The 13,477-nt window shown below is 44.4% G+C and overlaps 1 protein-coding gene across 1 annotated transcript in view; it reads left to right on the top strand.

The window, feature by feature from the left end:
- Positions 1-13,477, top strand: part of enoph1 (enolase-phosphatase 1) — a 38,602-nt gene that overhangs the window by 3,731 nt on the left and 21,394 nt on the right. The window contains exon 2 of the mRNA XM_068038162.1: positions 3,534-3,635. Within this exon, the coding sequence (XP_067894263.1) occupies positions 3,534-3,635 (102 nt within the window). The remainder of the gene's footprint in view (positions 1-3,533; positions 3,636-13,477) is intronic.

Consider the following 13,477-nt stretch of genomic DNA (forward strand, 5'->3'; position numbering starts at 1 on the left):
TTGTAGGACTCTCTACGTGCTGGCTGAAAAAGCTCTCCTGAATGCACTTGAAGAATTCTGCCCTCTTTAAGCTTTTTGCACTAATACTATCCCCTCTAATATAGGGGAAGTTGAAATCCTCTCCTGTTATTACCCTATTATTATTGCACCTCTCTGAGATTTGCCTACATATCTGCTCCTCTACCACTGCCTGACTGTTTGGAGGCCTGTAGTACACTCCCAGTCAAGTCATAGCCCCCTTTTTGTTTTTAAGTTCTACCCATATGGCCTCATTAGAGGAACCTTCTAAGATATCATCCCTCCAGACTGCAGTAATTGTCTCTTTAATCAACAGTGCAATGCCACTTCCTCTTTTATCCCCTCCCCTATCACGTCTGAAGAATCTATACCCTGGGATATTAAGCTGCCAGTCCTGCCCTTCCCTCAACCATGTCTCAGTGATGGCAATAATATCATATTCCCATGTGCTAATCAATGCCCTCAATTCATCTGCCTTACTAGTAAGATTCCTTGCTTTAAAATGGACACAATCCAGCCTTGCATTATTTGCCTGAGCCTTAACAGATCTACATTTATTCTGTCCTCCGGACTGACTTAGCTTCACATTTATATTTGATTGTACATCACCCCCTACTGTGCTTCCACTCTGTATCCCATCCCCCTGCCAGATTAGTTTAAACCCCCCAACAGCACTAGCAAACCTCCCAGCAAGGATGCTGTTCCCGCTCTGGTTCAGGTGCAACCCGTCCATCTTATACAGATCCCACCTTTGCCAGAAACAGGCCCAGTGATCCAAGAATCTAAAGCCCTCCCTCCTGCACCATCTCCCCAACCATGCATTCATCTGCTCTAACCTCCTATTCATATACTCACTAGCCTGTGGCACTGGAAGAAACCCAGAGATTACAACCTTTGAGGTCCCTACTGCCTAGCTCCCTAAATTCTTTTTGCAGGACCTCATCCCTCTTTCTACCCCTGTCATTGGTACCACCGTGGACCACGACCTCCGGCTGTGCACCCTCACCCTCCAGAATACTTTGTAGCCGCTCAGTGATATCCAAGACCCTTGCACCAGGGAGGCAACATACCATCCTGGAATCACGTCTGCGACCACAGAAACGCCTATCTGTTCCTCTAACCATAGAATCCCCTACCACTATTGCCCTCTTGTCCCTTTTTCTCCATCCCAGCACAGCCGAGTCAGCCGGTCATGACATTCCTGTCATGATTCTCAGTGCATTCTCCAGAGAAACCCTCTCCCTCATCGGTACTCAGAACTGAATACCGGTTAGAAAGTGGGATGTCCTCTGGGGACTCCTGCATTACCTGCCCTGACTCCTTTGTCCATCCGGCATCCACCAAGTCACCCCTCCCGACTGTGCTTGCCTAGGCACCTGCTTGACTATCTCCTGAAATGTGCCATCCACGTAGTCCTCCACCTCGCAGATGCACCACAGTGACTCCAGCCGCCGCTCGAGCTCCGAAATCCGAAGCTCAAGCTTTTGCAACCGGAGACACTTTCTGCAGGCATGTTCACCATGATGATTACAATGGCTTCGTCTTCCCAATATTTATTTGGAGGAAATTTCTGCTTATCCAGTACTGGATGTCGGATAAGCAGTCTGACAATTTAGAGATTGTGGAGGGTCAAAAGAGGTGGTGGTGAGGTAGAGCTGCATGTCATCAGCGTACATGTGAAAACTGAAAGTGTTGTTTTCGGATGATGTCGCTAAGGGGCAGCATGTAGATGAGAAAATAATATAGTAAAACATCCCAAGAGAGGTTTAAGGAGGGAATTCCAGAACTTGTGGCCTAGACAGCTGAAGGCACAACAGCCAATGGTAGAGTGATTAAAACTGGGGCACTCGAGCAGTGTTCCTCCAAAGCTGCACAGCAACCCAAAACATCCTGCACAGGCCACGCACAGGTTGGACCCTTTAAGTTAATGCATGTGCGAAGCCATGCAAAAAAATATTAAAGGGGCTGCGCAGTTAAACAAATCGCCTGCGCACTCCAAAATAAATTAGAGGGTACGGAGCTCTCGGGGCCAGAATTGAAGGAGCGCAGATATCTTGGAGGGTTGTGGGGCTGGAGGAGATTACAGAGAGAGGGAGGGTGAGGCCATGGAGGGATTTCAAAACAAGAATGAAAATTTTAAAATCATAGTGTTGCTTAACTGAGATCCAATGTAGGTCAGCGAGCACAGGAATGATGGGTGAATGGGACTTGATGAGAGTTAGGATATGGGCAGCACAGGGATGATGGGTGAATGGGACTTGGTGAGAGTTAGGACATGGGCAGCAGAGTTTTGGATGAGCTCAAGGTTACAGAAGGCGAAAGATGGGAGGCTAGACAGGAAGAGCATTGTTGAGGCTTCTTGTTAATGGAACAGCATGGTTCTCTCCACAGCAAACTGTGAAGTCCCACAGTTTACTTCATAGGGCATATATTTAAACATATTGAATCTTTACAAGGTAATTTTGTTCAGAACCCAGAACATAAAATGCTTTGAAATGTTTCTGAGAGAAGAGAGATGGCTTTTCTTATATAAACATTTTCAATGCATATACAGTAGTTTGGTGTACATCAACTCACAGTTATATAGTGACCTTCACAAAAAAAAAGTCTTGAAGCACTTTACAAGAGGGAGAAAGGTATAGACTGAGCAGAAAGTTTGGGGAAGACATTAAAGAGAGTTGTTTTTTTGGGAGGTTTTGTCGGCATGGTGACTAGTAAAGGAAAAAATAACTTGCAGCGATAAAGCAGCTTTCATAACCTCAGGACATCCCAAAGTACTTCCCAGCCAATTAAGTACTTTTGAAATGTAGCCATTGTAGGAAAAACTGGCAAGTCATAATGGATTTTGGAAGATGAATTCAGAGGGCAGGACCATAAAAGATCTGACTCCAGGATGGGAATAGAGGGATACAGTCCCCGGAAGTGCAGAAGGTTTTAGTTTAGGCAGGCATCAAGATCGGTACAGGAGGGCCGAATGGCCTATTCCTGTGCTGTACTGTTCTTTGTTCTTTGTACTGAAGCCTATAGGGCCTGGAGTTCGGGGATTCAAGGGTGTTGGCTAAGATTTGTATTCAAACAGAGTGCAACAAGGTTGTGTAGGGAGTTCAAATAAGGGATGAAGATCTTAACATCAATATGCTGGGGCATGGATGTAATTGGTGACCATTTGTGAACATGAAGTTCTAAATTATTTGAAGTTACAAGTGGTAAGTAAGTGGCAAAAGCATGAATGAGGGGTTTTGCAGCAGAGTGGGGTGAAGTAAGGATGTAAGCAAGCAATGCTCTGGAGATGGACAAGGGAAACTCAATGATAATCCATAGGAAGCCCAGCTGAAGATTAAAGAATGCTGAGATGGCACATCAAATTATTGTAAAGTTCTTGATTTCCGTTGTGTGCAGCGATTTGTAGCCGAATCACTTTGTTATTATTAAATCTCTCCGCAGTTTATTTCTGTATACACTGGTACTCCTTGTGATGTCTAAACTAATATCTATTGTATGCATTTTTAAATTAGGATGTTTTGTTTCCTTACATCAAAGAAAATGTGGAGAGATACCTGTACACACACTGGGATGACAAGGAATGTCAGGAAGATGTAGAGCTTTTGAGAAAACAGGTAAATCTACCAGTCAGATTGCTACTCCTTAGCTTCCTGTTGCCTTGAGAAAAAGTTTTGTTGGACTGAATGGGACAATGGGAAAATGTGTTGAGAACCTGGTGGAGATGTTTACAATAATATTCATTTTGTAATGTAAAAAAAAACTTGATCTATGTACTAACTGGAGTGACTGCTTGAAATTTTCACCACTGTCTCAGTGTGAACGTAGTATGCTTTGTGAGTTCAAAAATGTGTTTGTAGTGAATAAATGGATATTCCAGAGTGATTATCTCCGTTCAGGATTTAGGTGCTACAATCGTGTTACAACCAGGTGAGAAAGGTGTCTAGGGGTCTTTCTTAGCCTTCACCTGGTCTTATTGTAACAGGGTTTTGTTTTTAAACACACTGTGTTTTGAGCTCCCCCTTGGTGAATCCTTGTTCACTGCTTTCCAATTATAAGGCAAAGAAATGAGCACAAACAGGCTTTCTCAGGTTTAAAGAAGAAAAGTGAAATTTTATTAAAACTTAAACTCTAATTCAGTTAATGCCTACAGATGCACGCTGTGCCCCATGTTAGCATACATATGCGATACTCATATGCGAATAGAGACAGAAAAGAGGAGAAGAAAAAATAAAGTAGAGAGGCTCGAGGCAATATCAGAAGAGTTTCTTGTTACTGTGCTTCAAGATCACTGTAGTCCTTTTGTAGGTAGTTCTTGCTTGTAAGTAATTTTTGCTTGCCGTTGGGGCCCCGTATTCTTCTTAAACCTTGTTCCCTATAGGAGACTTTTCTCTCTTGGGGTTCATGTGTCTTCAATGGGTCTTCAGTTCCATGACAAAGAGATGGGAGCAGACAGGAGCGAGGCGGCAGCAAGCCAGCCACGAGAAGTCTTTTCCAGTCCAGGAGCAAACAGCTTTCTGAGTTTTAAAACTCTGTGGCACGTTCAAATTCAAAAACTCCAACAGCCAGTTAGTAATGTGACTAAACTTGTCTGACCACGTCAGTTTGTGTATTCGGCCATCTTATCAATTAACCTGGAATGCTAGCCTCTCTACCTTCAATATCTGGTAATCAAAAGTCCATTGTGGATTAAATTGGAGCGGAGAGTGGCCCCTATGTCCTTTCCAAGTACTGTCTGTTACTGTGCAAATGTCTTTCCAGTCAAGGGTCTGGTGTTTTTTTTAAAAACAAGTTCTTTCTTTACTCCAGTAACAGTTTAAAAATCAATGTTCATGTGGTGAAACATTTGTGCCTCATTCTTGGCAGGTGGGGGCCTGCATGACAATAGACTTACAACTATGACGTTTGAGGATTTTATGAGACTGCCTGGAAACTACCCCAATGTAAACATTTTTGTTTATACTGCATACTAGAATGATACAGTATAGAAGAACTGTGCCAGCTCTTTGGAAGAGCAATCCAATTAGTCCTACCACCCCTGCTCTTTCCCCATAGCTCTGCAAATCTTTCTCCTTCAAGTATTTATCCAATTTATTTTTGAGGGTTGCTAGTGAATCTGCTTCCACCATCCATCAAGGTCATACAGCTCAATATGTAAATTTGTTTTTCCTCATGCTGTCTCTTGTTCTTTTGCCAATTACCTTTATTCTGTGTCCTCTGATTATTGACCCATCTACCACTAGCAACAGTTTCTCCTTATTTACTCTATCAATACCATCACGGGCTGGAATTTTACAGCCCCCCCCCAGTGAGTGGGCTGGTGGCAGTGGGTGGGGGCAGGTATAAAATTGAGTGGGAGGCAGGGGATGTGGGGGGAGGCCTTTTCTGACACCTTCCCACCCCTGTTGCAATTTTACATGGGGAGGCAGCGGCGAGAAATGGCCCGTCCGCCCCAGGCAATTCAAAGCCTTTATATGGCCAATTAACTGCCACATAAGGACCTCCTCCCGCCACCGCGGGTATTTTATCCTTGGCAGGTGGACGGCAAAGGCCCCAAGAACACTGCCAGGTAAAGCCTGGTGGCCTTCTTGCGGGCTGAGGGGCCCTCCTGATCAGGCACCCTGTGCCCCACAGAGGGCTGCCCCCGAAGCCATAACCACACCCCCCACACAACACACCCCCACCCCCCACCAACCGACCCCCCTTGCCTCACTGGGGCCCAGCCAACTGCCCCTGGCTTGGCCCCAAAAACGTACCTTTGTTCCAGGGCTGTCCACCTTGCTTCTGATGGCTGGGTGTAGCCCAAGTGGCGCTGCTGGGACTAAGAGCTGGCGGCCCGCTGATTGGTCGGCAGCTCCATCAGGCGGGGCTTCCTGCCTCAAGGAGATGGAAGTCCGCCCAAGGCCAGTTATGGGCTGGGGAGCGAAAAATCTCGGCGTGGTTCCGCAGGCCTGGCGGAGGTGAGCTGGCCCCCAACTTTTCAGCTGGTGGGCGGGGTCTCCCGCCCAATGTAAAATTCCGGCCATAATTTTTCAACAACTTCTTCAAATCCCCTCTTAACCTTCTCACGCCTATGAAGAACAACCTCAGCTTCTCCAGTCTCCCACGGAACTGAATTCTGTTACAACCAGGTGAGAAAGAGGTCTAGGGTTCCCTTTCAGCCTTCACCTGGTCTTACTGTAACAGGGTTTAATTTTAAACACACCATGTTTTTAGCTCCCCCTTGGTGAATCCTTGTTCACTGCTTTCCAATTACAAGGCAAAGAAACCAGCACAAACAGGCTTTTTTAGGTTTAAAGAAGAAAAGTTTAAATTTATTAAACTTAAACTCTAATTCGGTTGACGCCCACAGATACAAGATGCGCCCACACTAGCATGCATATGCGATACACACATGCAAATAGAGACAGAAAAGAGCAGAAGAAAAGTAAAGTGGAAAGGTTTGAGGCAATATCGGAAGAGTTGTTAGGGTTCTTCAGACTCATTGTAGAGTCCATGATTTTAGGTAGATCTTGCTATTCATTGTGGCCCAGTATTCTTCTTAAACCTTGTTCACTGTAGGAGACTTTTCTCTCTTGGGGTTCATGTGTCTTCAGTGGATTTAGAGGCTTGTGAGAAAGAGATGGGAGCAGACAGGAGAGATCTTCTCAGTCCAGGTGCAAACAGACTTTCTGCCCAAACTGTTTGTGCAAATTCAAAAAACTCAGGTTGCCCAGCAGGTTAGTCAGGTGACTAGCTGGTTTGACCATGTCCCTTTGTGTATTCGGCCAACTTAGCAGTCAACTTGGAATGTGAGTTCCCCCACCTTCAATGTCTGATGATCAAAAGTCCATTGTGGGTTGAATGTGTCAGGGAATGGCTGCTTTGTCCTTCCAAACACTGTCTGTTAATATGCAAATGTCGTATCCAGCCACGGCTGATATGTTTAACAAGTCTGCATGGTATTATTCCGTGAGTATGATTATGTCAGGCTGTTGCTTAACTAGTCTGTGGGACAGCTCTCCCAACTTTGGCACAAGCCCTCAGATATTAGTAAGGAGGACTTTGTAGGGTTGACAGGACTGGGTTTGCCATTGTTGTTTCTGGTGCCTAGGTCGATGCCGGATGGTCCGTCCTGCTTCATTGCCTTGCAAAGATTAGTGGTAGGCTAGAAGATTGGGAAAATTTTAGAAGCCAGCAGAGGATGACTTAAAAATAATGAAGAGGGAGACATTTGAATATGAGAGTGAACTAGCAAGAAATATAAAAACCGACAGTAAAAGTTTCTACAAATATATAAAAAAGAAGAGAGTAACTACAGTAAGTTATAGTCCCTTAGAGGATGAGACTGGGGAATTAATAATGGGAAACAAGGAAATGACAGAGAATTTGGACAAGTATTTTGTATCTGTCTTCACAGTAGAAGACACAAAAAGCATCCCAAAAATAGCAGAAAATCAAGTGGCAGAAGGCAGGGAGGAACTTAAAAAATCACTATGATGAGAGAAGAAGTACAAGAAAGCTAATGGCCTGTATCCCAGGGTCTTAAAAGAAGTGCTGTAAAGATAGTGGATGCATTGGTTGTAATCATCCAAAATTCCCTAGATTCTGGAAAGATCCCAGTGGATTGGAAAACTGCAAATGTAACACCTCTAATTCAAGAAAGGAGGGAGACAGAAAGCAGGAAACTGTAGGCCAGTTAGCCTAACATCTGTCATTGGGAAAATGCTAGAATCCATTATTAAGGAAGTAGTAGATGAAAATTTAGAAAATTATAATGCAATCAGGCAGAGTCAACATGGTTTTTTGAAAGGGAAATTGTGTTTGACAAATTTATTAGAGTTCCTTGAGGATGTAACAAGCAGGGTAGATAAAGGGGAACCATTAGATGTATTTGGATTTCCAAAAGGCATTCGATAAAGTGCCACATAAAAGGTTACTACACAAGGTAAGAGCTCGTGGTGTTGGGGTAATATATTAGCATGGATGGAGGATTGGCTAACTAACAGGAAACAGGATAAATGGCGTGTTTTCTGGTTGGCAAACTGTAACTAGTGGAGTGCCACATGGATCAGTGCTGGGGTCTCAACTATTTACCATCTATATTAATGATGTGGATGAAGGGCCTGAGTGTATTTTAGCCATATTTGTGGATGATACAAGGATAGGTAGGAAAGCAAGTTGTGAGGAAGACACAAAGTGTCCACAAAGAGATATAGATAGGTTAAGTGAGTGAGCAAAAATTTGGCAGATGGAGTATAATGTGGGAAAATGTGAGGTTGTTCACTTTGGCAGGAAGAATAGAAAAGCAGAATATTCCTTCATGGAAAGAGACTGCGGTACAGAGGCAGCTGGGTTTTTAAAAACTCTTTCATGGGATGTGGGTGTTGCTGGCAAGGCCGGCATTTGTTGCCCATCCCTAATTGCTCTTGACAACTGAGTGGCTTGCTTAGGCCATTTCAGATGGCTGTTAAGAATGAACTATATTGCTGTGGGTCTGGAGTCACGTGTAGGCAAGAATAACAGATTTCCTTCACCAAAGGATATTAGTGAACCAAATGGGTTTTTACGATCAATGATAGTTTCATGGCACCATTACTGAGATTAGCTTTCAATTCCAGATTTTTTATGAATTAATTGAATTTAAATTCCACCAGCTGCCTTGGTGGGATTTGAACCCATGTCCCCAGGGTATCAGTTCCGAAGAAGGGTCACTGACCCGAAACGTTAACTCTGCTTCTCTTTCCACAGATGCTGCCAGACCTGCTGAGTGAATCCAGCATTTCTTGTTTTTGTTTCAGATTTCCAGCATCCGCAGTATTTTGCTTTTATCCCCAGGGTATTAGCCTGGGACCCTGAATTACTCGTCCAGTGACATTACCACTACGCCACCATCTCCCTGGGTATCCTTGTACATGAATCACAAAACATTTGCATGCAGCTGTAGCAAGTAATTCGGATGGCAAATGGAATGTTGGCATTCATTGCAAAGGGGATGGAGTATAAAAGTAGGGAAATCTTGCTACAACTGTACAAGGCATTGGCGACACCACATATAGAGTACTGCATACAGTTTTGGTTTCCGTACTTAAGGAGGGATACACTTACATTGGAGGCAGTTCAGAGAAGGTTCACTAGGTTGATTCCTGAGATGAAGGTGTTGTCTTATGAGGAAAGTTTGAACAGGTTGGACCTATACTCATTGGAGTTTAGAAGAATGAGAGGTGATCTCGTTGAAATATATAAGACTCTTAAGGCGCGTGACAAGGTAGATGCTGAGAGGATGTTTCCCCTCTTGGGAGAAGATAGAACTAGGGCACACAGTTTCAAAATAAGGGACTCCCTTTTAAAATGGAGATGAGCTTGAATTTCTTCTCTCAGAGGGCCGTTAGTGTTTGGAATTCTCTTCCACAGAGAGCAGTGGATGCTGGGTCATAGAATATATTCAAGACTGAGTTTGACAGATTTTTAATCTACAAGGGAGTCAAGGTTTATGGGGGGCAGGCAAGAAAGTGGAGTTAGGGCCACAATCAGATCGGCTATGGTCTTATTGAATGGAGGAGCAAGCTCAAGGGGCCAAACGACCTACTCCTGTCGCCTTTCTTATGTTCTTATGTGCTGCACACTTGGTTATCCAGGGCACCTAAAGCATCCTAGAGTTCCCACAAGGCACAGGAATTAGAGGCAACAGGTCTCAGCTGCCCCTCCATTCTATTTAGAGTCTGTAGATCCTTTTAATACCTATTTATTGTTTATACATATCACATTCTTCTTTAATACAATTTTGTATACTTATAGTTTTAGTATCCCCTGTTTCTTTATCTTATCTCCTTAGTTGTAATCAATTACTCAGATTATTTATTTGTATATTTACTCATTTAGCAGTTAGTAAATGGATTGAATGCCATTTGAAAATAGTAATGAATGGATGTATTCAATTATTTTTAACTATTTCTTAATCTACTTATCCTTTTATTCTGAGACTCTCTCAGAGTTCCTCCTCTGTGTTTCCTGTGATTTCACTTTCTCACATTCTCTTGGTGTTCATGCTGCTCTGCCGATTCTGCCACCGTCACTCTGATTAACTCTCTTCAGGCCGCTCCCCTGGTGCTCCACACTTTCAGTGCAGTTTACAGGCTTAGGTTGACTTTGCATCTTGTGTTTAGATTAGTGGCAGGTGTCACTGTGGGTATTGATGGTGAGGGAACACCATACATTTAGTTCAGGATGTCATCACTGAAAGAATGATAACTGTACAAGAAGGACGGGTTGCATCTAAACTGGAGGGGCACAAATATCCTGGCTGCGAGGTTTGCTAGCGTCACTCGGGAGGGTTTAAACTAGTGTGGCAGGGGGGTGGGAATCAGAGCAGTAGGACAGCAGGTGAAATAAATGAGGGGGAACTAGTAAATAAGGCCAGTAAGACTAAGAGGAAGAGCAGGCAGGGAGATGTTGCGGAGCACAGCGGGACTGGTGGTCTGAAGTGCATTTGTTTCAATGCAAGAAGTATAACTGGTAAGGCAGATAAACTTAGAGCTTGGATTAGTACTTGGAACTATGATGTTGTTGCTATTACAGAGACTTGGTTGAGGGAAGGACAGGATTGGCAGCTAAATGTTCCAGGATTTAGAAGCTTCAGGTGGGATAGAGGAGGATGTAAAAAGGGTGGGGGAGTTGCATTACTTGTTAAGGAGAATATCACAGCTGTACTGCGGGAGGACACCTCGGAGGGGTCGTGCAGCGAGGCAAAATGGGTGGAGCTCAGGAATAGGAAGGGTGCAGTCACGATGTTGGGGGTTTTCTACAGGCCTCCCAACAGCCAGCGGGAGGTAGAGGAGCAGATATGTAGACAGATTTTGGAAAGATGTAAAGGTAACAGGGTTGTAGTGGTGGGTGATTTTAACTTCCCCTATATTGACTGGGACTCACTTAGTGCTAGGGCTTGGATGGGGCAGAATTTGTAAGGAGCATCCAGGAGGGCTTCTTGAAACAATATGTAGATAGTCCAAATAGGAATGGGGCCATACTGGACCTGGTATTGGGGAATGAGCCCGGCCAGGTGGTTGAAGTTTCAGTAGGGGAGCATTTCGGGAACAGTTTCGGGAAATAATTCCATAAGTTTTAAGGTACTTGTGGATAAGGATAAGTGTAGTCCTCGGGTGAAGGTGCTAAATTGGGGGAAGGTTAATTATAATAATATTAGGCAGGAACTGAAGAATTTAGATTGGGGGCGGCTGTTTGAGGGTAAATCAACATCTGACATGTGGGAGTCTTTCAAACGTCAGTTGATTAGAATCCAGGACCAGCACGTTCCTGTGAGGAAGAAGGATAAGTTTGGCAAGTTTCGGGAACCTTGGATAACGCGGGATATTGTGAGCCTCGTCAAAAAGAAAAAGGAAGCATTCGTAAGGGCTAGAAGGCTGGAAACAGACGAATCCCTTGAGGAATATAAAGACAGTAGGAAGGAACTTAAGCAAGGAGTCAGGAGGGCTAAAAGGGGTCATGAAAGGTCATTGGCAAACAGGATTAAGGAAAATCCCAAGGCTTTTTATACGTATATAAAGAGTAAGAGGGTAACTAGGGAAAGGGTTGGCCCACTCAAAGTGAGAGAAGGGAATCTATGTGTGGAACCAGAGGAAATGGGCGAGGTACTAAATGAGTATTTTGCATCAGTATTCACCAAAGAGAAGGACTTGATGGATGATGAGCCTAGGGAAGGGAGTGTAGATAGTCTCAGTCATCTCATTATCAAAAAGGAGGAGGTGTTGGGTGTCTTGCAAAGCATTAAAGTAGATAAGTCCCGAGGGCCTGATGGGATCTACCCCAGAATACTGAGGGAGGCAAGGGAAGAAATTGCTGGGGCCTTGACAGAAATCTTTGCATCCTCATTGGCTACAGGTGAGGTCCCAGAGGAATGGAGAATAGCCAATGTTGTTCCTTTGTTTAAGAAGGGTAGCAAGGATAATCCAGGAAATTATAGGCCGGTGAGCCTTACGTCAGTGGTAGGGAAATTATTAGAGAGGATTCTTCGGGACAGGATGTACTCCCATTTGGAAACAAATGAACTTATTAGCGAGAGGCAGCATGGTTTTGTGAAGGGGAGGTCGTGTCTCACTAACTTGATTGAGTTTTTTGAGCAAGTGACAAAGATGATTGATGAAGGAAGGGCAGTGGATGTTATCTATATGGACTTCAGTAAAGCCTTTGACAAGGTCCCTCATGGCAGACTGGTACAAAAGGTGAAGTCACACGGGATCAGAGGTGAGCTGGCAAGATGGATACAGAACTGGCTCTGTCATAGAAGACAGAGGGTAGCAGTGGAAGGATGCTTTTCTGAATGGAGGGATGTGACTAGTGGTGTTCCGCAGGGATCAGTGCTGGGACTTTTGCTGTTTGTAGTATATGTAAATGATTTGGAGGAAAATGTAGCTGGTCTGATTAGTAAGTTTGCGGACGACACAAAGGTTGGTGGAGTTGCGGATGGTGATGAGGATTGTCAGAGGATACAGCAGGATATAGATCAGTTGGAGACTTGGGCGGAGAAATGGCAGATGGAGTTTAATCCGGACAAGTGTGAGGTAATGCATTTTGGAAGGTCTAATGCAGGTGGGAAGTATACAGTAAATGGCAGAACCCATAGGAGTATTGACAGGCAGAGAGATCTGGGCGTACAGGTCCACAGGTCACTGAAAGTTGCATCGCAGGTTGATAAGGTAGTCAAGAAGGCATACGGCATGCTTGACTTCATTGGTCGGGGCATAGAGTAGAAAAATTGGCAAGTCATGCTGCAGCTGTACAGAACTTTTGTTAGGCCACACTTAGAATATTGCGTGCAATTCTGGTCGCCACACTACCAGAAGGACGTGGAGGCTTTGGAGAGGGTACAGAAGAGGTTTACCAGGATGTGCCTGGTCTGGAGGGCATTAGCTATGAGGAGAGGTTGGATAAACTCGGATTGTTTTCACCGGAACGACGGAGGTGGAGGGGCGATATGATAGAGGTTTACAAAGTTATGAGCGGCATGGACAGAGTGGATAGTCAGAAGCTTTTTCCCAGGGTGTAAGAGTCAGTTACTAGGGGGCATAGGTTTAAGGTGCGAGGGGCAAAGTTTAGAGGGGATGTGCGAGGCAAGTTTTTTACACAGAGGGTGGTGAGTGCCTGGAACTTGCTGCCAGGGGAGGTGGTGGAAGCAGATACGATAGCGACGTTTAAGAGGCATCTTGACAAATACATGAATAGGATGGGAATAGAGGGATACGGACCCCGGAAGTGCAGAAGGGTTTAGTTTAGGCAGGCATCAAGATCAGCGCAGGCTTGGAGGGCCGAATGGCCTGTTCCTGTGCTGTACTGTTCTTTGTTCTGTGCCATTGAAACACAAATCTAACAAGTGGTAAACTGCAACTTCGTAAAGGAAAATAACACAGTCTACTAGTAGTCTACTAGTTCTACTAAAAGAACTGCATGACTTATTTCTGAGATA

The sequence above is a fragment of the Heterodontus francisci genome, chromosome 1, assembly GCF_036365525.1.
Source record: "Heterodontus francisci isolate sHetFra1 chromosome 1, sHetFra1.hap1, whole genome shotgun sequence".
Taxonomy (NCBI): Eukaryota; Metazoa; Chordata; class Chondrichthyes; order Heterodontiformes; family Heterodontidae; genus Heterodontus; species Heterodontus francisci.